We start from the raw sequence: 27,608 nt of genomic DNA, 5'->3' as shown, positions 1-27,608 counted from the left end.
TTTATACACACACACACACACACACACAGCCCGTTGGTATTTTTATTTGCCTTATTTGAATTTGTTCGGTTTGGGGAAAACTGGTATTTTTCAACACTGAGGCATCCAATCCTGACAATCATATCAATTAAGGTCTTCTTTAATTATTGTAAATAAAGTTCCACAGTCTTCTCTGTAGAGATTTTGTATATCTTTTATTAGACTTATTCTTAAGTATTTCAATGGTTTTAATAATATTGTAACAAGTATCTTTTAGGAAAAGGTATTTTTACTTCTTTGTGGCTGGTATCTATTTGTATATTGATTTTGTTTCAGAATTTAACCTAAGCTTTTTCCAGATTATTTTTAATTTTCTATCTAAGCAATCATATAATCTTTGAATAATAAGAATATTGGTTTTTTCCTTTCTAATTCTCATACCGTATCTTTTTCTTGCAATACAGCACTGCTTGAGACTGCAGTAAAATGTTGATTGCAGGTGGTAGAACAAGTACTCTTTTCTCCTTTTGATCTCAAAAGAGATGTTGCCAATGTTTCATCATTAGATATGATGTGTGTTATAGTATTTTTGTAGATAACCTTTATTAGATTAAGGATGTCCCTTTCTATTCCTAGTTTGCAAAGAGGTTTTATTATAATGGATGTTGAATTTATAGTATGTTTTGTCTAAAACTATTGAGATAATGTAATTTTTTCCTTTATTAAGTATGAAAATATACTGATGAATTATCTAAAGTTAAATAACCTTGCATTCCCTTGCATTCCTGGCATAAGTCCAACTTGGTCATGATATATAATTCTTAGTGTATATAAGATTTTGTTAATATTTTATTTTGAAATTTTGCATGTATTTTCACAAATAATATTAGCCTTTCTTAAAAATGTGTGAAGTTATCCAGAATGCAAAAAATGAGTTGGGAAGTGTTCCCTTTCACTAGTCTCTGTAAGAATTTGTAAGATTAATTGTTTATTAAATATTTGATAGAATTCACCAGTGAAGCCATTTAGGCCTGATGGTTTCTTTTTAGAAATGATTCTTTGTTTTTTTCCAGACAGAGTCTTGCTCTGTCACACAGGCTGGAGCACAGTGGCACAATCTTGGCTCACTGCAACCTCGGCTTCCAGGTTCAAGTGATTCTCATGCCTCAGGCTCTCAAGTAGCTGGATTACAGGTGCTACCACCATGCCCAGCTAATTTTTGTATTTTTAGTGGAGATGGGGTTTTACCATGTTGGCCAGCCAGGCTGGTCTTGAACTCCTGACCTCAAGTGATCCACCCACCTTGGCCTCCCAAAGTTCTGGGATTACAGGTGTGAGCCACTACAGCTGGCCTTAGGAATGATTTTAAATGTGGATTATATTTCTTTGGTGTTTACATGAATATTTAAGTTTTTTATTTCTATTTCATTAAGTTGTGTTTTTCTAGAAATGTGTTTGTATTGTACTACTCTGTTGCAGTAATGAGTCCTCATTTGCGCGCATCTTCCAGCATCCACACCTCTGGACGGTAGTACCTTCCCACATTGACTTTAGTTTCAGCTACGCGATTCGTTTTGGCCAATGAGAGACTACAGGAAAAATAACATAAGCAGAGATTTTAAAAGTATTTGCTTTTTGGAACCCTAGAACTGCTACCATGTGAACAACCCTGCACTGGACTACCGATGATGACACATGCCTCCACCACTCTAACCAAATGCCAGGAAGCCTGTGATACCCTGAGTAATGATTCTCCAAATATGTTGACATCCAAGCCTAGGCACTTATGAATATGTTAGATGGTGAAGGAACTTTGTAGATGTGATTGTTATGGATCTTGCGATGGGGAAATTATCCTGGATTATCCAGGTGGGCCTGATGTAATCACCAGTGTCCTTATAGTAAGAGGGAGGCAGTAAGAGATTTGTCTACAAAGGAGGTGATGTATGACAGAAGTAGAGATTGGAATGATACAGTCACAAGCCAAGGAATACCAGCAGCCTCCAAAAGTTGGAACAGGCAAGGAACAAATTCTCCCCTAGAACCCCCAGAAGGAACAAGCCCTCTTGATAGCTTGACTTTGGCCAGTCAGACTCATGATTTTGGACTTCTTATCTCCAAACTACAAGAGAATAAATTTGTGTTTAAGCCACTACACTCGGTAATTTGTTACAACAGCAGTAAGAAACTAATACAGGTTTTGGTATCAAATGTGGAGTGTTGCTGTAACAAATACTTCAAAATGTGGGAGTGACTTTTGAATTGGTCAGTGGGAAGAGGCTAAAAGAATTACGAAAAGCAAAATGGAAAAGCCAGTATGTATGCCAGTATTGCAAGTATATGAGGTAATGCATGTTAACTACCTTCATTTAGCCATTCCATGATGTATACATATTTCAAAACAGCATTTTGTAAACCATAAATATATACAATTTTTATTTGTCAATTAAAAAATATAAGCAAAAACCAAAATATCCTGGGGGAAAAGCCTAGATTGCCTTGAATAAACTGTTACTAGAAATACGAATATTAACAACTCTGCTACTGAGCACTCAGAAGGAAGTGAGGATCCTGTAGAGAGGGCCCACATGATGTCAGAATACCTACATCATCAAAAACAGACTGCAGGCAGGAATACGTTAAATGTGTGCTGGGGAGAAATGAGAAATTGGAAACTAAAATTTTTATACAGTGGCAGGAAACTTAGCCACATTGTATCCTACAGTTATACAGGGGGCAGTGGGGGAGGCTAAAACAATCAGGATTCAGTCAGAGGTCCCTATCCAAGCCTCCTGAAATCTTTGTGAAGAGATTAGGCACGTGACTCAGCTTTGTCATCAGAAGCCAGGAGTAGAGATCGGATTATCCAGAAAAGATATGTGAAAGGTCTCTTGACTAATGGAGTAAATTGCATGCCATATATAGGAGTTTACAAGGATTCCGAGAATGTTATACTAGCAGAAACACTCGCAGCTTAGACCAAACGAAAAGAGAAGACAAAAAAAAAAAAAAAAAACAGTGTTAGACTTCGAAAATTCTATCAGCAAGAAACGGACTGATAAAATCACTTAACTGCAAACTTGTGCTATCCTTCATGAAAACATAACGATGATTCATGGTGCATCCTTAGGTACCTAACGAAAACTTGTCTAAGGATGTTCTCTGCCTTATCAAATTATGGAAAGTCACTTCGCACAGTACATATTCTGAGGTCAATAATATGATCTCTTCTTAGCCTCTGCTTAGGGAGGAACCCAACACATTTATAAGCACAATATTTGACCAACTGAAGTGGTCCCTTTATGGTGATCATGTAACTGTCTACACCTTCCTGGCAAAACTCTTACTATGTATACTCATTATATTTCTGTAATTTTTATGTGTACGTTTATAAATTACTAAGTTCACCAAGAATAACAGAATCAAAAAAGCCATGATGGGACTTTTAAAATGTCAACAATAATATGCTTAAAAGGAACTCTTAAAAGAGTGGAAAGACAAAATACCAGGCATTCAATGGTCAGCTTTGATTGATGTCTGGGCCTCAAAACAAAACACCAATCCCAAAATGGCCTCTTTCAAAGTAAGCCAAAATAGTTTATTCAAACTCAAACCTCCTGAAACTTTTTACATTTTAACATTTATTGTTACCTATAGTCACCCTATTGTGCTGCTGAACAATAGATCTTTTTCCTTCTATCTAACTGTATCTTTGTACCCATTGACCAACCCCTCTTTATACCTCCTTTCCCACTACCCTTCCCAGCCTCTGGTAACCGTCACTCTATCTCCATGAGTTCAACTTTTAATTTTTAGCTCCCACATATGAGTGAGAACATGCAATATTAGCCTTTTTGTGCCTAGCTTATTTGACTTAACATGTCCTCCAGTTCCATCCATGTGGTTGCAAATGACAGAGTTTTAGTCTTTTTTACAGCTGAATAGTACTCCATTGTGTATATATACCACGTTTTCTTTATCCATTCATCTGTTGATGGACACTTAGGTTGATTCCATATCTTGGCTATTGTGAATAGTGCTACAGTAAACATGGGAGTGCAGACATCTCTTTGATATACTAATTTCCTTTCTTTTAAATATATACACAGCAGTGGGATTGCTGGATCATATGATAGTTCCATTTTTAGCTTTTTTGAGGAAACTTTATACTGTTCTCCAGTGGTTGTATGCACATTCCCATCAACAATGTACAAGGGTCACACTTAATGTTCTCGAAAAAGCATCCCTTAGTGCTTGTTCTTTTTATAAAAGCTATTTTTACTGGGGTGAGATGATGTTTCATTGTAATTTCGATTTACATTTCTTTGATTAGTGATGTTTTTATTCATATACGTGTTGGCCATTTGTATGTCTTCTTCTGAAACATATCTATTCAAATCTTTCACCTAGTTTAAAATTGGATTTTTTTTCCTATTGAATTACTTAAGCTCATTATATATTCTGGTTATTAATTCCTTGGCAGATGGGTAGTTTGCAAATATTTTTCCATTCTGTGACTGTCTCTTCACTTTGTTGATTGTTTCCTATGCTGTAAAGATGCCTTTTAGCTTGATATGATCCTATTTGTCTATTTTTGGTGGAGGGTCTTGCCTCAATGTTGATGGCTGCTGACTGATCAGGCTGGTGGTTGCTGAAGGTTGGGAGGTAGTGGCAATTTCTTAAAATAAGGCAACAATGAAGTTGGCCACAGTAATTGACTTCCTCTTATGAAAGATTTCTCTGTAGCATGCAGTGCTGTTGATAGCATTTTACCCCTAGCAGAACTTCTTTAAAGTTGGGGTCAGTCCTCTCAAATCCTACCTCTGCATTATCAACTAAGTTTCTGTAATATTCTAAATCCTTTGTCATTTCAACAATGTTCACAGCATCTTCACCAGGAGTAGATTCCATCTCAAGAAACCACTCAAGAGTCTCATGAGTGGGCTCAAAATAATCAACCATGCTATAAAAAGATGTGCTCTCATTCAGGCTGTTATTCCATTTATAGAGCACAAGCAAAGTCTATTTAGCATAATCTTAATGGCCCTAGGATTTTCAGAATGGTCAATGAACATAGCTTCAAGTTACCAGCTATATTAGCCCCTAACAAAAGAGTCAGCCTGTCTTTGAAGCACTGAAGATAGGCATTGACTTCTATCTAGCTATGAAAGTCTTAGACTGACTGGGCGAGGAGGCTCAAACCTGTAATCCCAGCACTTTGGGAGGCCAAGGTGGGTGGATAACCTGAGGTCAGGAGTTCGAGACCAGCCTGACTAACATGGTGAAACCCCATCTCTACTAAAAATACAAAAAATTAGCAGGGCGTGGTGGCACGTGCCTGTAATCCCAGCTACTTGGGAGGCTGAGGCAGGGGAATTGCTTGAACCCAGGAGGCAGAGGTTGCCGTGAGCCGAGATCACACCATTGCACTCCAGCTTGGGCAACAAGCGAAACTCCATATCAAAGAAAAAAAGAAAAGAAAAAAAAAAGAAAATCTTAGATGGCGTTTTCTTTCGACAGAAGGCTGCTTCGTCTACATTGAAAATCTGTTATTAAGCATAGCCACCTTCTTCAGTTATCTTAGCCAGCTCTTCTAGATAACTTGCTGCAGCTTCCCTATCAGCATTTGCTGCTTCACATTGCACTTTTATGTTTTGGAGACCATTTCTTTCCTCATGAACCAACCTCTGCTAGCTTCAGGCTTCTGCAGCTTCCTTATCTCTCTCATCCTTCATAGAATTGAAAGAGTTAAGGACTTACTCTGGATTAGGCTTTGGCTTAAGGGACTGTGGCTAGTTTGATCTTCTCTCTAGACCATTCAAACTTTCTTCGTATCAGCAATGTCTGTTTCACTTTCTTATTATTCACATGTTCAATGGAATAGCACTTGTAATTTCCTTCAGTAACTCGGCTAACTATAGCACAAGGGGCCTTGCTTTCAATCTATCTGTTTTCAACATGCCTCCCTAAGTTTAGTAATTCCTAGCTTTTGATTTTTTAGAGGCCATTGTAGGATTAATTATTAATTAGCCTAATTTCAATATTGTGTCTCAGGAATTAGGGAGATCCAAGCAGAGGGAGAGATTGGGGAACAGCTGTTCAGCGGAGCAGTCAGAACACACACAACAATTACCGATCAAGTTTTCAGTCTTAGATGGTTGCAGTTTGTGGTGCCCCAGAATAATTACAGTAACATCAAAGATGACTGATCACAGATCGCCAAAACAGGTATAATGAAAAAGCATAAAATATTGCAAGAATTACAAAAATGTGACACAGACACATGAGGTGAACACATGCTGTTGGAAACACTGTGCTAATAGACTTGCTCAATGCAGCATTGCTACAAATCTCCAGTTTGTCAAAAGCGCAGTATCAGCTGCTAAGTGCAATAAAACAAAATATGCCCATATCTACCAAAATTATATACTGATCTTTTGACCTAGTAATCCCACATGTAGTTTTTTTTTTTTTTTTTGCAAAATATGCTAACAGAAATACAAAATGACCTATTCATAAAACTTGCAGCATCATTGTGGTAGTAGAACACCAGCAACTAATGTTCATCAATAGGGGATTGGGTGAATAAAATAGAGTCCACTCACACAGTGGAGTACTCTGCAATTGTAAAAAGAAATGAAGAACTTATATACAGATATAGAGTGATTTCCGGAATATATTTTGAAGTGATAAAAGCAAGATTGTAGAACAGTAATTATTATACACCAATTTTTCTGTAAGAAGGGGAAAAGTCTATTGCATATTGATATGGTTTGGATCTGTGTCCCCGCCCAAATCTCATGTTGAAATGTAAACCCCAATGCTGGAGGTAGGGCTTGGTGGGAGGTAATTGGATCCTGGTGACAGTTTCTCATGAATGGTTTAGTACCATCCCCCTGGTGCTGTTCTCGTAAGAGTTATCATGAGATCTGATTGTTTACAAGTGTGTAGTACCTTCCCCGTCTCTCTCCCTCCCTCCTGCTTCTGGCCATCTGAAGTGCTGGCTTCCCCTTCACCTTCTGCCATGATTGTAAGTTTCCTGAGGCCTCCCCAGAAGCTAAGCAGATCCCACCATGCTTCCTGTGCAGCCATGCAGAACTAGGAGCCAATTAAATCTCTTCTCTTTATAAATTATCCAGTCTCAGGTATTTATAGCAGTGCAAGAAAAGACTAATACACGTGGTACCATCAGATTTAAAGGTGAGCTTACTACAATATCTAAAGATGCTTCAACTAAGCCTTTAGTTAAGCCTGCAATTGTTTTTGAACAAGGATAAGCCTTTGCTGCTAGATAGTTCTTTGAGAAGAACCTTAAGGCAAAGGTAACTTGTTCAGGAGGTTCAAGAAAAGCAGCAGAAGGAACATAAAGAATGTAAGTGGTGAAGATGAAGCTGTGGAGACAGAGTGAGATTGTCTCAAAAAAAAAAAAAGAAAAGAAAAACTTAGAAGGTTTAAAAAGAAAATTTATATATCACATGGACCCATCAATATACAAATATACATAATACAAATATTATGTATCCATAATTAGAAATAAAAAATATTTTAAAGATCCTCCACCAGAAAAGATTACGACTCACTGAAGCCTCTGATGATCTTTAATTTTTTTTGTAAGCAATGTATTTTTAAATTAAGGCATGAACATTGTTTTTTAGACATAATGCTATTGCACTTAATAGTCTACGTATAGTGTAAACATAATTTCATATGCAATGGGAAACCAAAAATTCATGTGACTCACTTTATTGAGATAGCTGCTTTACTGTGGTGGTCTGTAACCAAATTTGCAGTATATCTGAGGTGTGCCTGTACTAAATTTCCCTCCATGGAGGTTGCAGTCATTTTTATATTCACAACAGACATATGTAAGAGTACATTTACCCACAGCCCCACCAGCAGAAACATTGTCAAATATTTGGATTTCTAATGATTAAAAATGGTATGTTAGTGTAATTTTAATGAACTTTCTCTTTTAAGGCTGATAGTCTTACGTGTTTAATGGTAACTTCTCATTTTCTGCGAACCATCTATCTTCTGGCAATTTTTCTATTAGGTTGTTTTTAGAGACTGGAGTTTTCCTTACACTCTAAATGTAAATCCTTTGTTTTGAGTTACATTTTTCTGTGACTTGTTTTTAACTTTGTTTATATTGACTTAGTTTGTATTAAGTTCCATAAAAAAATCCACTAAGCTTTCAGTTGAATTTAAGTGTATTGGTTAAATTGATGAAAACTCACATCCTTTTCACATCTTTCTATTCATAAACATGTTAGCACTCTCCATTTATTTTTCTCCTATACTGACTATAACGTTCTCAGTGAGAATTTTTTAATTGACTTTGCTCAATACTTAATGCGCACGCTTGATTTTAAGTTCCATGTTTTTCTATTTTTAGAAAACTCTCAACTCTTCAAATATTGCTTTCTACCCCCTTCTATTATTTTTTCTCTCCAGATATCCTATTATAGGTTGTTGGATATTCATGTTCCATTTTTTACATCTCCTAAACACTTCTTAGTACTTTTCAATGGTTTGTGAGGGTAATTTTCTGAAATTTATCTATTAGTTCACTACTTTTCTCTTCAGCGAGGTCTCTATTTTTACTTCTAGAAGTCCAACTTGATTCTTTTTCCAATCAAGCTTGTTTATTTTAAAAAGTCATGTCTATTATTCAGTATGAGTTCTTTCTTATAAATATATTATCTTTTTGATTGATAACTATTATTTCCAGTTCCTGAAGTACACATTCTATTTACTTAATCTCTTTACTCTCCTCATGCCTTTTTATTTCCTCTTTTGCTTTTAACTAAGATCTTACCTTCAGCTAGGCTGAGTCAGGGATCAACGTTCCAGCATTTTAAGGCTTATATATTAGTCTCAAATCCCTTCAACTAGTCTTTGGTATCAGTCTACACTTAGCATTATGGCTTTGGTTCTTAATTTCTCATATCTGAGGATTTCTAGATTATTCTTTTAACCTCAGTTATACATGAAAATTATTTCTTGGTTATATTTCATAAAGAAATGCTTGATGTTTCTGTTAGAAGAACATGCACTCTAAATGTAGTAGCTTACTCAGACATGGTACCAAAAGTCCTTAGAATTTTATTAAGAACAGTGGCTAAGATTCTGTAAACAACCTTTTGGAAGCTATTGATAAATCACGTCCTTCTTCTTTAACTTGTCAGTGTAAGTCATATTGGTAAATTTTCCAATATTGAACTAACCTTGGATTCTTGGAAAAAACCACTATTGCATGACCTCAATGCCTTAAAGAAACTAAAAATGCTCTTAATAAAAACCTAAATTATGATTTTCTCAATAGAGAAGTTAATTATATTTAATATCCATGCATGATACAGAATCCTAATTTTACACATGATACATGCAAACTGTCTTCATCTGATAACAAGGATAGTCTAAAAACCTAAGGCAGATAGATAACAGTAAAAAACCAGAAACATTCCCTTCCAAATTAAAATTAACTACCTGCTATATTTTGCCAGTGTATAGTCAATACATTTCTAGCTTTATTCCTTATCTCATGTCATTTCTTGTCTCTGGAAACCCCACTCTTTTGGGGGAAAATAACAGTTCCACCTCCAAAAAAATAACAATTGTGTATTTTCTGCCAGAAAAATGCATATATGCACATAAACACAAAATTTTTGCATAAAACATCATAGGATTTCACTATCTAGATTTCACAAAGTAGATTCCAGATTAAAAATTCCTAACTTACAGATAGCCTCATAAAATAAAATGATCAAAAAAATTAATGGAGGAAGGAATAAACAAGTAAGCAAGCAAGTACACAAAAGAGCATACGTTGATGCAAGCATTCATATTTGCCTACGAAAATTTCCCTGAAGAAATTAATACATGAGACATAAAATACACTTGGGTTTTAGGTATTTATTTACAAAGTTCTTACTAATACAATTGCCTTTAAAATATAGCAAAGAGTCATTTACTACTCTCAGAAGTGGCACATACGTGGCATAGAAAACAATCTATAGTCAGTTAACTATTAAAATAGAAACTTGAAAATTAAGTGACAAACATTTGTAGTACTCCCTAAAGAAATAGGAAATAAAAATGCATTTATTCATATGAACTTGATTATTCTGAATTACTGACTATAAAAAGGCTATTGTGAAAGATATCACACTTTGAAATAGCAAATGAATCTTCAATTTTACATTTAATTATAAGACCACAATAAAAAGTTGAACATGCGCGTATCTATGCATTTCACAGAAGATTAGTAAAACTAATGGCAACTTCAGAATTATTTCATAAAGGGTACAAACAGTCTTTACCACAATTTTCCCATGGTCTTATCCTTCAAAATAAAATTCCACACACTATCAAACTAAATCAAGATTTGCTAGTGGCTAAAATCACCATAAATATACAGTACTCTCTCTGAAACAGCTATAAACGTCTTGTTTTTGCAAAATATACAATGTTTCTCAATCTTTCTGTCCTTATCTCAATTTGCAAAAATATTTTGGAAGAATCTCCTTTAAATGTTATTCTTGTTAATAAGGGCAAATCTTTTAAAATCCACATGCTAGATCTTGAAAACACTTGAGAAGAAAATAAACTGCAAAAGGAGTGGTTATTTAAATACTTCAAACTGCACATGTGAAATAGACCCACTATTTAATCAGAATTCTATGCAAGTTTCCATCCAGTATTATGATGTCATTTAATCTCTGCATAAATTGAGCTGCACAAATATCTATTTCCATAAATTCATTCATGGATACTATACAAATAGATTCACAGCAGTATTTGGCACCCGCCTATAAAATTTATTTACTCTATCAGGGTTGCAAAGCTACTAATATCAGCTGATAGCAACTTAAATTATTGGCCTTTGAATGACAGATTCAAACAAAAAGATAAATTACATCAAAATCACTATCATTTTTTACAAGAATTAACTTGAAAATGTAACAGGTAAACTTTACTCTTTCAAGAAGAAAAATCAAATAGCATAGTTTAGTGTTATTTATCTTCCTTCCAGCTTTCACCAAGTGCTAATTACAAGTACCATTTAAGTCAGTTTCTTATTTGAGTATGAGGTGTCTATACATTTCTATAATTTAAGATTTTGGTAACGCTTCATATCAAATGAGTTGTAGATCTACTTAACGTATGACTTCTCCTTTCAAAGAAGGAAGGAAGGCTGACAAGGGAGGGAGAAGGGATACCCTGTAAAGACAAAACAAACATTTCATATTTTAAATTTTCCTTTAAAAAAATTGTAAAATACAGTTCAGTATCATGCCTATTACTTTTACATTTTACAAATTACCGTAACAATTAAGTACAAGACATCTGACAATTCTAAACTCTTTAAAGTTAGGGGAATGGAAAAGGGAGAAAAAAGAAAACTATTATAGCATTCTGAAAACAAAGCCAAATAGCTAGACTAGTTAACTAGATATTAACTCAACTGAACAGATATTGGCCTATTGCTAGTAGTGATACCTTTGTTTTATGAAATATTAATGATTCAGTGTTTCAGGTTATAAACGAAAAAATTATAAATTGGCAAACAAAGTTTCTTCTTAGTTCATAAAGCAGAATTAAGAGGAATGAAATCACTTCATGGGAAATAATTTTCTAAAATTAAGCCACACACTCTCAAAGAGTGTTTGTAATATATGTACAACTCAGAGGTACATATGTGAGTGTGAGAGTGTATATGTATATATATAATTTTGTTCCACTGTAATCTCAGCTACTCAGGAGGCTGATGTGGGAGGATTGCTTAAGGCCAAGAGTTCGAGACCAGACTGGGCAACTTAGCAAGACCCCCATCTCTAAAAAATATTTTTAAATAATTTTTAAAATTTTGTTCTATATAAAAATTGAGTGAAACAGCAATCCTTCTGGATAACAGTGATTATTAAATTGCTAAGTTTTACATCCCTGAGAAGTCTTAAAAATTTTAAAATAAAACAACTCTAACAAATAACATGCAAAGACTCAAGAATAACTGTAAATCAAAATAAATTATAAGGCTACTGTTTTATTTTAACATACATAAATGGCTAACTGTAAGAGCTAGTAAGGTAGTTGGCTGTAAGTTCTCATCCACAAGATTGTAAAATGAAGCATTTAAAAAGCTGGGTTGATGAAGTATAACCATTCAAGTATCAACAAAATGATGATATAAATGTATAATATAAAAGTTTACACTTTCCTCACATGGAACTTTTATGATTTGGCTTATTAAAAGCATAATTTTCTATAAATGCTATAAATCTAACATTAAGAATCAGATTTGGAATATAAATCCACTACTCATGACAATTACTATTCTTTAAAATGATAATTTTCCTAAATAAGAAAATTTCTAATGGAACTTACTTTTTCTGGACTTAAGAAACTCTATTAAACCTAAATTGTTATTAATTCAAAGCAGTCATAATATTGTGAATTCCAACGTTCCCACCCACCAAATAAGTGATTCCTTAAAGAAAAAATATGTTCCTTTTTTTTTTCCACAAATACAAATTTTAAATAGCTAATAAGCTGACATTAAACTTCATGAGGCTTGTTTCCATTAGTGGTTGGCAAATCTCCTAATTCTTCACAAATGTCAAAGATGACTTGGAAGGAACTTTTTTGAAATTTGAACAATCAGTATTTCCTTCTAGTATCTCTGAAAAACTAGCTAGGAAAGCAGAATGACGTACAGATTGAAACCAGGAGTACTGAGAGCGCCCACCAGTAGAGTTTGGGCGCTGAACATGAACATGCTTAGTAAATCCAATTACACTGCTTGTGGAAACAGAATGGGTAATCTGTTAGAACAGAAACAAGCAATTGAGAAGACAACATTAATGTCTTAAAGGTATTTTAGCTGCTTCTTACGTATATTGTCTATTAAAAGTGACATAACCATAAATAACAAATTAATTTTCTAAAATTTTCTATAAAATTCATTTACTTTCATTTGAAAGATGAAAATGTTTATAATAGTTGCTACAGGTGGCTTCAAGAAAGCTATAATCTAATTTTCACAAATTAATGCTTATCTGCATTTGTCAATTTTAATTGGCCAAACTACTTTGCATATATTCATTTTATCAACTAAATGCAGCTTTTCTCCCATTGGTTAAGATTAATATTGATTAGAAACCTGTATAAATACACTAATAGATTTAGCCATAACTCTTTGATGTGTTAACTAAAGACTTTAAGCAACTTTAAAATATATATTTAATGAGTATTATTTATGTGCCTTACCTGCGAAAATTTTATAAATAAAAAGAAATCACTTATAAAACACAAAAGCACTCACAATGTGCCAGGTACTGCTCTAAGCACTTTACATATAATAACTCACTTAATCCTTATAACTACTTAAGACTCACTTTACAAGACAATGAAATTGAAACAGATCGTTAATAACTTGCCAAAACACATACAGCTAGTAAATAGCAGAGCAAGGATTTGAACACTAGGGTTCCAGAGTCCATGCTCTTAACCACCACCCAAATTGCCTCTCAGTATATAACATCATCTGCAAAAATGCAGATAAGAGAGTAAGAAACTTGCTACAGGACACACAGCTAAGAAGTGACAGTCACTTGCTTTTCTTAACTTCAGTAGGTTAATAATTTTATAAAGAACAGATATTTCACTCAAATACTTAGTAATAGTAGTATTAAATATCTAATAATAATTCTGAAACTTGGAAATTTGGATTAAGGAAACATTTTAAATATACATACATATATATACAATATACATGAATTTAGAACTCGTATCATCCTCTGAAATTCAGTTTCAGAGATTATATTCTACTCATCATGAAAATAGTAAAAGGAATAAAACTCGGTCTCTGCTATGTCATTGGAACCAATCTGTATAAACAGAATCATAGCTATTTACATTAGTAAAGTGACAGGCCAGATTGAAATGTGTTTCTTTTCTTAGAGATTTTAGAACGTATTTCAATCCCAATAAAATTTCCTATCAAATAAACTACACACTAAGTATGTCTCTAGTTCATTCATAGTAGGGTTTTCTCAGTTGCCTTTACCCAATAAAGAGGTTATAAGTTTGGATATAAATATTTAAAAAATGACGTATGATAGGATGCCAGGGTTTAAAGTGCACTAGGGGAGCCCTCCTCTCCCCTAGCATCATGCTTTCCATGCTGATTCTTCAGTGCTAGTGTACAGAGCTGTGCTGTCCTTCCAGGAGCCACTAGCCACTTGTGGCTACGAAACCCCTGAAACATAGCCAGTCTGAAATGCAGCCAGCTTTGTAAGTATAAGGTGCACCCCACATTTTTAAGACTTAGTACATAAGAAAGAATGAAAATATCTCACTGGTAATTTTTACATTGATTTGCATTCAAATGATATAATATTTCAGCATACTGGGTTAAATAAAATTATTAAATTTTTTAAAAATGGAAGAAATATTTCCAATTTTTAGAAGTTAACAAATTCCATACCAACTTCATAAATAAGTCATTTACCCCATTAAATCAAAAAAACTTACTGCTAATGATGATGTGCTAGAAAGACGACTCATTACATGCTTATCATTGCTGGAAGGACTTCTTCCCTCCACTGAGCTGTGGGATGTCATAAGAGCCCTTCGAAGAGCTCTTTTTGGAGTTTTGGAGAAAGAGAATGCTCTTGTAACCTAGAGTTTAAGTTACAATTAGTTAAACCTAGACAAATTTAATACAGCTGATAAGAATATTTAAACATAAAAAAGCCAAATATATGGCAAAAGTTTTTCTACTGTACTATGTGGCAGGATTAGAATCTCTTTGGCACAAAACAGTGAGGAAATGTGTAGACTAGTTCAACTTTCATTTAGAGAGCACTGCGGTCCAATGGAAGGAGGAGGAGAAAAGAAATCTAGCCTGGGAGAGAACAGACTAAGTTCTTCTCTGATTCAGCCAGTCTAGTTGTGAGATTTCTAATCCAAAAATCCCCTCAACCTCCATTTCTTTATTGAAAGAGTGAAGGAATTCACTTGAATAATAATCTAACATGTTTTTCTTTTATACATCATACATGTTAAATGATAGGAGATACAAAAATTATTAAAATACAAAGCCTCCCCACCAAGGGAAAGAAAACAAAACTTGTACATCTAGCAGTAGAGAATGTGGCTGTAAAACTCTCTTAGAACGCTAAAATTCTAGTTCTACTTTTAAAAAGCTTATTATCAACATACTTATGTAATGCTCAACAACTCTGATAAGGTAAGTAAGTTATCTTCATCACGAGAAGACTAAAATATACTTCTAGAGTCAGGAATAGATCCCAGGTACCCTGACTGTCGTGTGCCCTTTGCTGAAAATAACTGTGGCGATATATTTAAGATGAGTGCACACATATTTAAATCTAAAACACCAACAGTACATTTCTACTGCAGGATAGTTCACAGAAGCATCATTATTACAATAACGGGAGGGATAACAAGTTATAGTTACTGTGGCAAGGAAGTCACCAAAGTAAAACTATTGTTTCTGTGGGTCATTTCCTAGAACCGAAGAACAGCTTTGTTTTATAAACTATCTTTATACTGGTGTTTGCAGCAATATTATCTGAATATAGTCTGGAAAATATGTTAGAGATGTGCTAAATAATAATTTCACTAAAACTCACCTTTTTTGAAGTCTTTTTTATTGCTCTTGATGCTCTACTCAATGTACTGTCCATATCTTTTGTATTTACTTCAAAGGATTCTGGATCAGCAGTATAAATAAGATTCTCCTATTGAAAAATAATACTTTTTGTTATCTTAAAAACACACAACTGTTTCTAAAAATCAAACTTTTAAGCATATTTATATATGGGACTATTTATAAATGAAGCTACTCAAGACTTTTCATGTGCTTGATATAACTTCTACCCTGAAATGTACTGACTTAAGGATAGTGAAAAATAAGCATTCAGTAAATGTGTAATTCGTTGTAAGGGTCATGGATACCAAAGCAATTGGAAATAGACCTCAAAATAAAATCTAACAACTCTGAAACAAGTTAGAAATTTGGCAGACTTAAACTTAATGCTTAAGTATAAAGTCGGCTACAAAACCAATACCACAAACACTGTTCTTGACATAAACTCAAATTAAGATTTAGACTTTCTCCTACTTTACCCTTTTGTCCTCAATCAGCATTTGTAAGGATTCTAAATCAGAGGTTCTAAACCTGTGATCAAGAGCCTGTAGGGTGACAACAAACAGAAATTGGGTGCAAAATTTTGTGTATACATGTGCAAAGGGCATATTCCTGAAGAGTGGGTTCACAGCTTGTATCACATTCCCGAAGGAATCAAAGACCTCATATAACCACAAGTCTACTCTGTACTTCTATGAGGTCAGCCACTGCTGACATGCTGGGGAGGACAGGATGGGGTGGGAGCTGGACTGAGATTGGTCAATAGGCACAAAGTTACAGTTAGAAAGGAGAAATAAGTTCTGGTGTTCTATTGCACAGTGGTGACTATAGTTAACAATACATTATTGCATTGTATATTTCAAAATAACCAGAATAGCGGATTTTGAAGGTTCACACCACAAAGGAATGAGTGTATTAGGTGATGGATATGCTAAATACCCTGATTTGATCAACACACAATGTATACATGTATCAAAACATCACATTATACCCCATAAATATGTACAATTATGTGTCAATTAAAAACAAATTTTTAAAAAGACCTCATATAGGCCAAGAACCACTGAACCACTTAAACAGGACAATTAATCTCTAAGTAATTAAAAATATTACTTGCCCAAATTATGGCTGGATTTTCAGAAGAAAGCAAGTTAGACAAAATGATTTTATATAGTCCTATAACCAATTTGCACTTTAAATTTATAAATCTAGACTATGAATAGCCAAATTGCCTTGTTACACTGGCACTATAAGACTATTCACTCTATGGTGACAGAGAAAAAACAACCTTGTGAAAGTTGTTTTTTCTGAAAATTTTTTCCATTTTCAAAATGTAGAATATATCTAGTATACCTAACCCATAGTAATCATAAGGCTAAAACAAAATAATGCATAGAAGTACTTTGAAAAGAAATGTTAAGCCTCTTTACAAAGTGTTAAATATTATATTCAACAATTATAATGCTTGCTTCAGCTCTCCACCACTGATACATAGACAGCTTTTGTTATTCTAAAGCTTCTCTAATTTTGTCATTTGAACAACCATATCCCCTCTGCCTGCTATAGAACCTCTCTTTCCACTTGATCGATTTGCTAAATAACTCTAGGTTGCTTATCTTGTACAAATCAGTTAATAGTACTTGTAAATGTCAATATCGTTTCAATTTAATGTTACTTTTTGAGTTAAGAAAAATTCAGAAAACACGAATTACCCATAACTCACCTAATCAATTACTATCTACACTTTGGTATATTTCTTAGAGATATATTTCTACACGTATAAAATGTTTCTTCATAACAAAACTGGAATATTATTCAGTTTTGTACGTTATGTTTTTCAGTTAGCTGTATTTTTTTGTCTCAAAGGATTTACTCTTAATGAAGAGCTGACAAATCTGATTATACCACAATTAATTTAATCATTCCACTATTTTTGAGCATTTAGAGTGCAGTAATGGAGAATTACTATGTAATGGGTATACAGTTTCAGTTTAGGAAGATGAAAAAGCTTGAAAAACAGATGGTGGTGATATTGCACAACAGTATGAATATACTTAATGCCAATGAACTATATACTTAAAAATGGTCAAAACTGGTAAATTTTATGTTATGTATATTCTACCACAATAAAAAGAAATAAATGAAAGTATATGTCTTTGTATATGAAAATATTAAACCACATGTTGGTAATTTTCTAAACTACAACACTAGAGGTAGAAAAGCAGAATATGAAAAGTTCCTGATGGAAAAAGGGTATACTGCTTCAACCTATACTCTCACTGTCAGAACAGGAAAGAATCTATCTTGCCTCACTAGCCCTCAATGGTCTCCTTCAATTTTTTTTTATAATTTGATTTGTAAAAACAATTGATATAATGCTATCTTTATCTGTATTGCTTTAAACTATTAGTTGGGTATATTTTTTTTTCATGTTTTACAGATATTTTATATCAAATTTTATTGGAAAAGAGGTCTTCATTTCCTACACTTTCTAACTGGTTACTGCCAGCATAAAGGAAAACTCTTCATACATATGTATTTATATTTTATTTAGCTGCTTTACTAAGCTCTGTTACTAATTCTAATAGTTTTCGGTTGGTTCTTGCCAACTATCTAGGTAATCGTTTGTAAAACAACTGAATATTGGATACCTTATGTCAATCTGTATGAAACAAAGCACTGAGGAATGTGATTCAAGCTCTGCCACACATATCTGCAAGGTTTTACACTACTAGGATTTCCTATATCTCACTGTATATATGGATAAGCTCAGTTGTATCCTTACTTTTATGAACTTAATTCTGCTTTGATTTCATTCCATTTTTATTTCAATTTTTATCTCATTCAATCAACAGATATATACTGAAAACCTACTATTTGATAGAATTTTTTATGTCCATAAGATATAGAGGCAAATTCAGAAAAGAATGTTTTGACATTTAAATACATTTTCCTTAAAGAAAACAGTGATATGGTAATTACCCTGATTTGGTCATTATACGATGTATACATGCAACAAAACATAACACTTTACCCCAAAACATGTACAATTATGTCATTATAAATAAAATCAATTAAAAATCAAAATAAGTATATTCTTCTGTTATGTTTTATTTTTAAACTATAACTTATCAATGCTCCTTTCAATTGGTAAACTTATGACTTTTTTTTTAACTGGCAGCTAAAAGATCCAGTAAAATTAGCCGGAAAATAATTAAAAACAGTGATAATTTATTAACTGTGACTGATTACAAAATAACACACATATACCAAAGAGTCACCTATTTACAAAACAGCTTAGAAACAGGTCAAATATCCATTTATGACTGCATTCTAAAGAGAAAATTACTTAGGAATAAATCTAATAAATACATTTTTGGCCGGGCATGATGGCTCACACCTGTAATCCCAGCACTTTGATAGGCCCCCAGGGAGGCAGATCACTTGAAGCCATGAATTCAAGATCAGCGTGGCTGGCCAACATGGTGAAACCCCGTCTCTACTAAAAATACAAAAATTAGCCGGGCATGGTCGTGCACGTCTGCAATCCCAGCTACTCAAGAGGCTGAGGCACGAGAATCACTTGAACCCAGAGGTAGAGGTTGTGGTGAGCCAAGATTGCGCCACTGCACTCCAGTCTGGGTAACAGAGCAAGACTTTGTCTCCCAAAAAAAAGAAATACATTTTTCAAGAATGTACATAGGTCTATGCTTATATTTCTAGAAAGTATCAAAAGTCATACCCCTGGAAAGACAGATTAGCCAGACAGGGGTATGAGACATATTTTACTGCAGTATACTGTTGTATATTTGATTTTTTTTCTTATGTGCAAATATTATCTTTCAATTTAATAGACGGTAAAAATCATAGCATGACTATTAAACTAAACATTGGTAAGTTACTCTTTGATGTAAAATGTATCCATTTTTATATGTAATGAAACTAAACTCCAAGTGTGTTAAATTTTGCTGAAATGCACTTTTAATGAAGGCCCCTGAAATTTAAATCCTTAGCAAATGCTAATAATGGAGCTTCTCATTTTTTTCTGTTGTTATCTTAACTATGACTAAGTATTAATAACCATTGATGAACTAAAAATGGAACCAGTGGCTTTATGCTTTCTCTCAATGAACTAACAAACTGCTTCTGACTTAGGGGAGGGGAAGATAGATACAAGATTTTTTACCTTTCTAGAAGATTCTGGGTTCAGAATGAAAGGGTGAACATATTGCTAGTTCACTAGTGGCTAAGAATATAATAAAATATATTATTTTTGCTAAGATACGAATATGAAGTACTTCCTTTAGTGCTCTCCGCACAGAGGAAGGTAGGGTAAATCACAGGCAAAAGTGCAAAGTCGGGGAAACTTATCTTCAGTAGTCCTAGGTTTATTTGTTATTCATTCTTTCTCAATAATTCTCATTCTCTCTTTAAAAACAAACAACGAAGAGAAAAAACTTTCTGCTTTTTAGTCTATTTCCCTAAATTTCCAAAATATAATATGTACCAGGACAAGGACGAAAAAATAAAATAAAAGTGAAATTGATAGATTAGCCAAAACTCAATTTTTATTTACTTTTAAGCTGTGCTGGACTTGAGAACACACATTTTTAATAAATACTTACTATAATTCCAAAAACATTTTATGACTTATTCAAAGTATGTCAAGCATTAAAGAAGCTTTGGAAGGGCAGGAGTTTTTCTATCAACTCCAAATTCACATGTACCTGAAGACAGACCTGCTGAGTTCAAGATTAAAAAGTAGTAGTGAATCTCTCCCACTGAGATATATAATATTAATTTCAGGAGAAACCAAGCCTCAGCTACAGATTTTGAAATCCTATTCATGGGTGTTAATTCACAGGAAATTTTCTAGCATTTGACATCTTAAGCCAATTAACCTGTCTACTCGTGAGTTATCAGACACTTCTCCCCTTTCCCTAAGCTCTCCTCTTACCCTAGTCTTCAAACCCCCAGATCCTACCTATTATCACGTGTCCCCTCCCTTTAGCCTGTGCCTCAGTGTTTTCCTCAAACTCTGTAATCACACCTATAACTTAGAGCTTCTAATATGGCCAAATTAAAGTGGTACCAATAACAGACATTTATACTAACAACTTACTAGGTATGCCTAATAAATGGAAAAATAATTATAATTTTAAATACAAATCATATTAACTTCATTATAAGTATTATTGGCATACAAGCACAAACTTTTAATATATGTCCAATCGTTGGTCTATTTCTCACGCAGTTAGAAATTCTACTTACAAGTTTAAAAACTCAGAATGAAGATTGCAACTCTTAAGTAGACAATGGTGATTTATTTGACCAAGATGTAGGATAAGTTTTGAAAAATTTCAAAAGAAATATAAAGTTAGTGGCAAAAGTACTAAATTGTAGCACATGGCATTTAATTATCAAGTTACTTTTAAACTAACCAAACTTCGGGAAAGGGTATCGTTGCTTAAATTTACTTATTAATAAAATTATAGTTCTGACATTAGAGGTCAGAAATCATAATGGCCTCCACAAAGCTACCAGCTTATCTTAGGCAATATATGAATGTTAGAGTACGGACCATGCAATTAAAGGTTACACGTTGGCAAGAGACCAAAAATACATACATAAGGATTCTGAGACATAAGATCTTCAATAGATTTAAACTTTAATCTTTAGATTCTGAAATAACAAAATATGGGACATGACATCCATGGGGAGAAAAACTATTAAGATGCTTTGACCAAGAATCAGTCAGTCATGCCCTTGGCCTTAGATTCAAACTTAATGGTATCAGATTAAGTTTTCTTTCAGCCTGATAATTTTAACTCTTACATCATTAATGAGTGGACATGACAAATGAAATAGTATAGAATAAAATAGTTGTGCTTATTTTACTCTTTTAATTAAGAAAGCTCAAGTTACTTAGGGTACCAAAAAATTATATATATACAGGGTACCAAAAACAAAAACTACTAATTCAAAGAATCAGAGATTTTTATATCTTTTTACATCGTGTGTGTGTGTGTGTGTGTGTGTGTGTGTGTAGATATACACACACATTATCTTCACATGGAAAAATTCTCAGGGCTTTATAAACATTTACTATATGTAGAACTTTAAACACAGGAAAGGGCTCAACTGAAGTCACCGAGTATCTGAATTTACAAACGTATTTCTTAAGAACAAAATTTCAATAGATTCAAAGAATTTTGTAGTGTAAGAATAAGTCAGAACTTAGTTAAACGTTTGCTGCCATCTTGTGGCTAATTTTACTTATGAATTTCTTCCATATGTTATTACATTTCAGTTCTAGTATTATTAGCCATCATGTGGCTAGTAATTCAATACAAGAAAAATTTTCTGTTAACGTTTCATTTCAGTATTAGGGTTATAAGTTTGGAAAGCACTCTATAAACTATCTAGTCTGACATTCTGATAAGAGCAGGAGTAATTTCTGCATTAAGGAACTTCTACAGGTAAAGAAAACCATTTTATATACGGATACCTAGAAAAAGTGGATGGATACCTACAAAAAAAAAATCTTACAATGAGCAGTTTTGAAAGATTTACAACAAAAGTGGTCTCCATCATTTTTCTAGCTAGCATTCTATTGTATGTGCTAGCATTGTATTTCCCTCTCTGAATCTTTTGTGCAACAATTTTTATTTATAAGAACATATTCTTGGCCCATAGAAATCTAAAAACAAACACACACATAAACAAAAAGTCTGATTATTGTTCTAAACACTTTGGAAGGAGGTTTTCATCAATGAATACTTACTTTATAAACCACATTATACCTAAATGTCTTCCAAGGTTTCACACTTAACTGTAATTACATGTTTCATTCCCACAGAAACACCCAATGCAATCTCAGTTACAGTACCGCTGTACTGAAAAGGGTCATCCATTATATCCACATATTCTCTTCAATCTATGTCATTTGTGAAAAGAGTAAGAGGTCTATATCTGTCTATCACATGTGTCTCTCTCATATATAGAGAAGAAGAAATCAAATTATCTTTTAGGGACCTGGATTTCATCCAGGGATACCTGATTTCAGGCAAGTCATTTAACTTCCCTGTTTTGATTGTCTCATCTATTTTCACTTTAATCTGTATAGTATAATGATAATTACATATTTATGATAGCATTTCATTTTTAAGAGGTTCACGTGAGAAAAATGGATTGGCAACTTTCAATTTTCAACTTGCTTTCAGTAAGATTTTTTTTTTTTTTTTGGCCAGACACGGTAGCTCACGCCTGTAATCCTAGCATTTTGGGAGGCCAAGGTGGGCAGACTGCCTGAGCTCAAGAGTTCAAGACCAGCCTGGGCAACACAGTGAAACCCCGTCTCTACTAAAATATAAAAAATTAGCCGGGCGTGGAGGCATGCACCTGTAGTCCCAGCTACTCAGAAGGCTAAGGCAGGAGAATCGCTTGAACCCAGGAGGCAGAGGTTGCAGTGAGCCGAGATCATGCCACTACACTCCAGCCTGGGCAACAGAGTGAGACTCCGTCTCCAGAAAACAAACAAACGAACAAACAAAAATCAAAATACTCTCTAATTTTTAGCCATGTCTAAGAGTATTAATGAAAAATCACAGGGTACATTATAAGAAGTCCCAAAATCTTCACTGAATCAGAGCCACAGGGGCTATAAGACTATGAGGGCCTACCTTATGTAAGCCAAGAACTCAAATAATGTTTTGTGTACCTACACTATATAAAATATTTTCGAAAACAACTTATTACATCAGTTTTTTAAATATACACAAAACTAAAACTCTCCATTCATAATAAACAAGTCATTAACAATGTACAGGTTTAGTCTGAATGCACTGTCATGAAATTGAAACTTTCATTATAATACTGTTTTAAGAACTTACAGCATCTGCTTTACAAATGGTGTTAGCTACATGTCGACACAGCATCTTTAGCCAGTTTTCTTTTGGAAGTTCATCTGATGTCATCTGGAAACTGAGTAGCACATTTGCCTGTTCCGTTGGTGGCCTCACAAGCAAGGCAAAAGCATTATGGCAATCTAGGGTTCCAGAATAACCATAAACATTAAGTGTCACTCCTTGGAAAATGACAGATCTATGCAAGTTTAGTTCCCTCAGGGCAATGAAATTCCAATGAAATGAACTATCACTTCTCCACTTTCCTTGTCCTATTTTTAATAAGACAAAGAACATCACCATATTAAGCTGAAGCACTGAAAAGACAATATAGTATACCACATAAGGAACTAATGATGATAAGTTAATGACATTAAGTAAACAGTATTTTCCACGTCATTTAATATTTTCCATGATAAAAATATTAAAAGTGTTACAAAAGTTGCACGACCAAGATGCTAAAATACAACCTATTTTAAACAAAGTCTGCCATAATTAAAATCCAAAAATGAAGATTTTTAAAATAAATATTTAGTCAGCCTTCCGTATCTGTGGGTCTGCATCTGTGGATTCAATCAACTGCTGACCGAAAATAGTAGAAAAAATAGTAGAAAACAGATTGTATCTGTATTGAACACGTACGGACTTTTTATTCTTGTCATCATTCCCTAAACAATATAGTATAACAACTGTTTACACAGCATTTACACTGTGTAGGTACTATAAGTAACCTAGAAATGACTTGCAGTACATGGGAAGATGTGTATAGGTTACATGCAAACACTATGCAATTTTACATCCAGGACTTGAGCATCCCAGATTTTGGTAACCAAGGGAGGTCCAGGAACCCCATGAGTACCAAGGGACAACTATACTATGTAACCTTTAATAAATCCAGAATTTGTCAACTAAGTGAAAAGAGCAGGAAGTTGCTGTTCAAGTTTTCTTTAAGAATCATTTCTTGGCTGGGTGCAGTGGCTCATACCTGTAATCTCAGCACTTTGGGAGGCTGAAGTGGGCGGATCACTTGAGGTCAGGAGTTCAAGACCAGCCCGGCCAACATGGTGAAACCCCGTCTCTACTAAAAATATAAAAAAACTAGCCAGGCATGACAACACACGCCTGTAATCCCAGCTACTCAGGAGGCTGAGGCAGGAGAATCCTGGCGGGAGTTGCAGTGAACCAAGTTTGCGCCACTGCACTCCAGCTTGGGTGACAGACTAAGACTTCATCTCAAAAAAAAAAAAAAAAAAAAAAAACCCACAAAAAAACAAAGAAAAAATCATTTCTTATAAAGGAAAAAAAAAAAAATTTCTCATGAACTGAAACCTTTCATTATTAGAGGAATCAGTAATGGAAAGAGCTAAATATTGTAAAAATATATGCCTAACATCCAAAATATGGCCATGCACATACACCACTGGGTGTCAATTAAACAGATGACACTGTTGTAGGTAGGTATAAATTTTCAGCAATTTCAGGCCTTCAGAGAACCTGCTCTGTAACACTACCAAAGTTAAGAGTAAAACATTTCTTAATACACATATGACTCCATATCAAGTCTACCAGTTACTCTGGGTTTATTTATTGCACCCACATCTATTCCTGATCCGTACCTTAAACATAGCCCTAAAAATGCAACTGTTGGCCAACAGTGAAAGTGTTAAGATGGGGGGTGCAGGTAATAGACTGGTTATTTTGTATTCTGAAGGAACCAAAAGAATAAATTTTGGTGTGGGAATAGGCTAGGTTAGCGTGCTATTTTAATACATAGCCATTTAAAAGCTCTATGACCTTTAACAGATGAGGGCATCCTATAGGTTGAGATAGTACTTTCATTTGAGAAAACAGAAAGTCAGTTCTGTTCCTAGAGATGGAGATGGGATGGAGGTGCAAGAACAATTACTTTAGCAGTCTGACCAACTATATTTAAAGATAATTTACCAATTTAAAAAAGCCAAAATGGAGTAAATCAAACCTACAATGAATATAAATTATTTTTATATAACTAAGAATGTATCAAAAAAAAAAAAGAATGTATCCGACTGACATACCTTCTGTCTCTCTTATGTCCAATACCTTCTTAATCTGAGAAAGAGGCATTAGGTGAATATGCTTAAGAGAAGCTGGGGGTCGGGTTTGGCCATGAGGACTCCTAAAAGTGCCAATAACCTTGTGCCGTTTTCTTGCTATCTGATTATAGAAAATAAAAAAGTATCGGTCAAAAAAATGAAGAAAAAGAAGGACCAAATACTTAAAAAATAAAATAGCACTAATCACATAAATCTATATATAATTCATTTAGTTATTATTCATTACAAAGTTGTTATAAGCAGAGTTACTATGTAACAAAAGTCAAACATGTAATTGTATAGCAGAAATGTTCATGTTTATATAAGAAGAGTTCAAAAATCAGGAAAACAGCCCAAGGGATATTTTGCAAAAGGTCCCAGAGGTATGAAAGAACTAGAAGCATGATGAGAAGCGATAGGATCAAGGAATGACAGAATCTTAAATGAAACTCCTAGAATTCAGAAGAGGAACAGTTGGCTAAGCAAAACAATTAAATGATTTTAAGCTTAATTTTTAGAAAGGAAAAACAACAAGTGTTAATTTGATGACAAATGCTAATACACAGAGTTTTAAAAAAAAACACTTAAAATACAGATAAAACATTTAAAAACCAAATATACCCTTAAATCCCAAATTAGTTTCAGTATAACATAATCTGTCATTAAGAAAACATAGATTTTACCCATTTTGAATGTTTCTAACATTTATTATTAAATATGATGATGGCTATAGGTTTTTATCAGGTTAAGAATGTACCACAATTTCCATTGCCAATTTACTAAGAGTTTTGTTTATTTTTCCTAAACAAACAAGCTAAAGAATAACAGTTTAAGATTATGTTTTTATTTTATATTTATTATGAATTCTGAAGTCCAAATTTAATGTTATAAATAAAGCAGTTTTTGTTGAAGTGATTCTAAGACAGGGAGGCTAAAAGAGATAGAACAAAAAAAAAGTAGATTCAAGAAGGTAGAGAAAATGAGAAGCCAGGGACTTGGGAGCTACAGGAGATGACCAATACCAGAAATTAAAGTGAATGGCAAGTCGATGAACCAATTACAGAAGACTGCGAGGAATTTGGAGGGGATATAAGATCAAAAATTTAAAGTAAGCCATAGCTCTCAGGAATAAGGGATAAAAACCAGAATGGATTAGCAAAGAAATAAAGATAACCTAACCTATTAGATGAATAGAGCAAGCTGACCTAGGGACTCCAACAGGAAAAACCTCTAAAAGCTTTAATAGAAACAAAGTACAGAGAAACTATATACAGTAAAACCCCATAATGATGCGAATTCAGATAAAATATAATTGAAAATTGACTCTGCCTAGCATCTGTTCTCAATCAGGGCAGGCTAAAGTCCTTTTTATGAGGGAAATAGGTAGTTGAGAATTATCTGTTTCATCATTTTTTGACTTTCTCACTTCAGGAGACAGTCAATTGTGTATAGTGGTTTGACTGTCTTTACTTTTGTGCTTTCTGTAACATGATTGACCAAAAAAAGTACTTTTCATTTAGCCTCATAACGACAAAACTCTGCATTTAACACAAGTGAATTTCTGGTGAGATTTTATTGTACGTGTAACTGTTCTGCACATGAATCGCTCTTTAAGATTTCCTCGTATTTTATACTATAAATAATAATGTATATGATATATAAGAAGGCAACGCTTTGATAGAAGCAGGAAAAGACAAAAGGAAAGCATATAAGACTTTAAAGAAAAAGGAGGCAGGTGCAGTGGCTCACGCCTATAATCCCAATGGTAATCTCAACACTTTGGGAGGCTGAGGTGGGTAAATTAAACGTTTGAGTCCAGGAGTTTAAGACCAGCCTGCACAACATGCAAAACCAGTCTCTACTAAAAATAATTAGACTGGTGTGGTGGCGAGTGTCTATAGTCTCAGCCACTTGCGACGTTGGGATAAGAAAATCACCAGAGCCCAGGAAGTCAAGGCTGCAGTGAGCGGTGATATT

At 33.9% G+C, this 27,608-nt stretch overlaps 1 protein-coding gene across 1 annotated transcript in view; it reads right to left on the bottom strand.

Moving 5' to 3' along the window:
* Nucleotides 1-9,874: 9,874 nt before the first annotated feature.
* The window catches only part of ECT2 (epithelial cell transforming 2), a 66,533-nt gene continuing 48,799 nt past the window's right edge, over nucleotides 9,875-27,608 (bottom strand). The window contains exons 21-25 of the mRNA XM_030822830.1: nucleotides 25,614-25,752; nucleotides 23,548-23,702; nucleotides 15,639-15,746; nucleotides 14,515-14,661; nucleotides 9,875-11,202 (exon numbers count right to left, since the gene is read on the bottom strand). Coding sequence (XP_030678690.1) covers nucleotides 11,113-11,202; nucleotides 14,515-14,661; nucleotides 15,639-15,746; nucleotides 23,548-23,702; nucleotides 25,614-25,752 — 639 coding nt within the window. The 3' untranslated portion in view covers nucleotides 9,875-11,112. The remainder of the gene's footprint in view (nucleotides 11,203-14,514; nucleotides 14,662-15,638; nucleotides 15,747-23,547; nucleotides 23,703-25,613; nucleotides 25,753-27,608) is intronic.

Source organism: Nomascus leucogenys, chromosome 11 (assembly GCF_006542625.1).
Source record: "Nomascus leucogenys isolate Asia chromosome 11, Asia_NLE_v1, whole genome shotgun sequence".
Classification (NCBI taxonomy): Eukaryota; Metazoa; Chordata; class Mammalia; order Primates; family Hylobatidae; genus Nomascus; species Nomascus leucogenys.
Note: the sequence above shows the minus strand (reverse complement) of the source record. Positions and strands in the feature narration are given on the sequence as shown.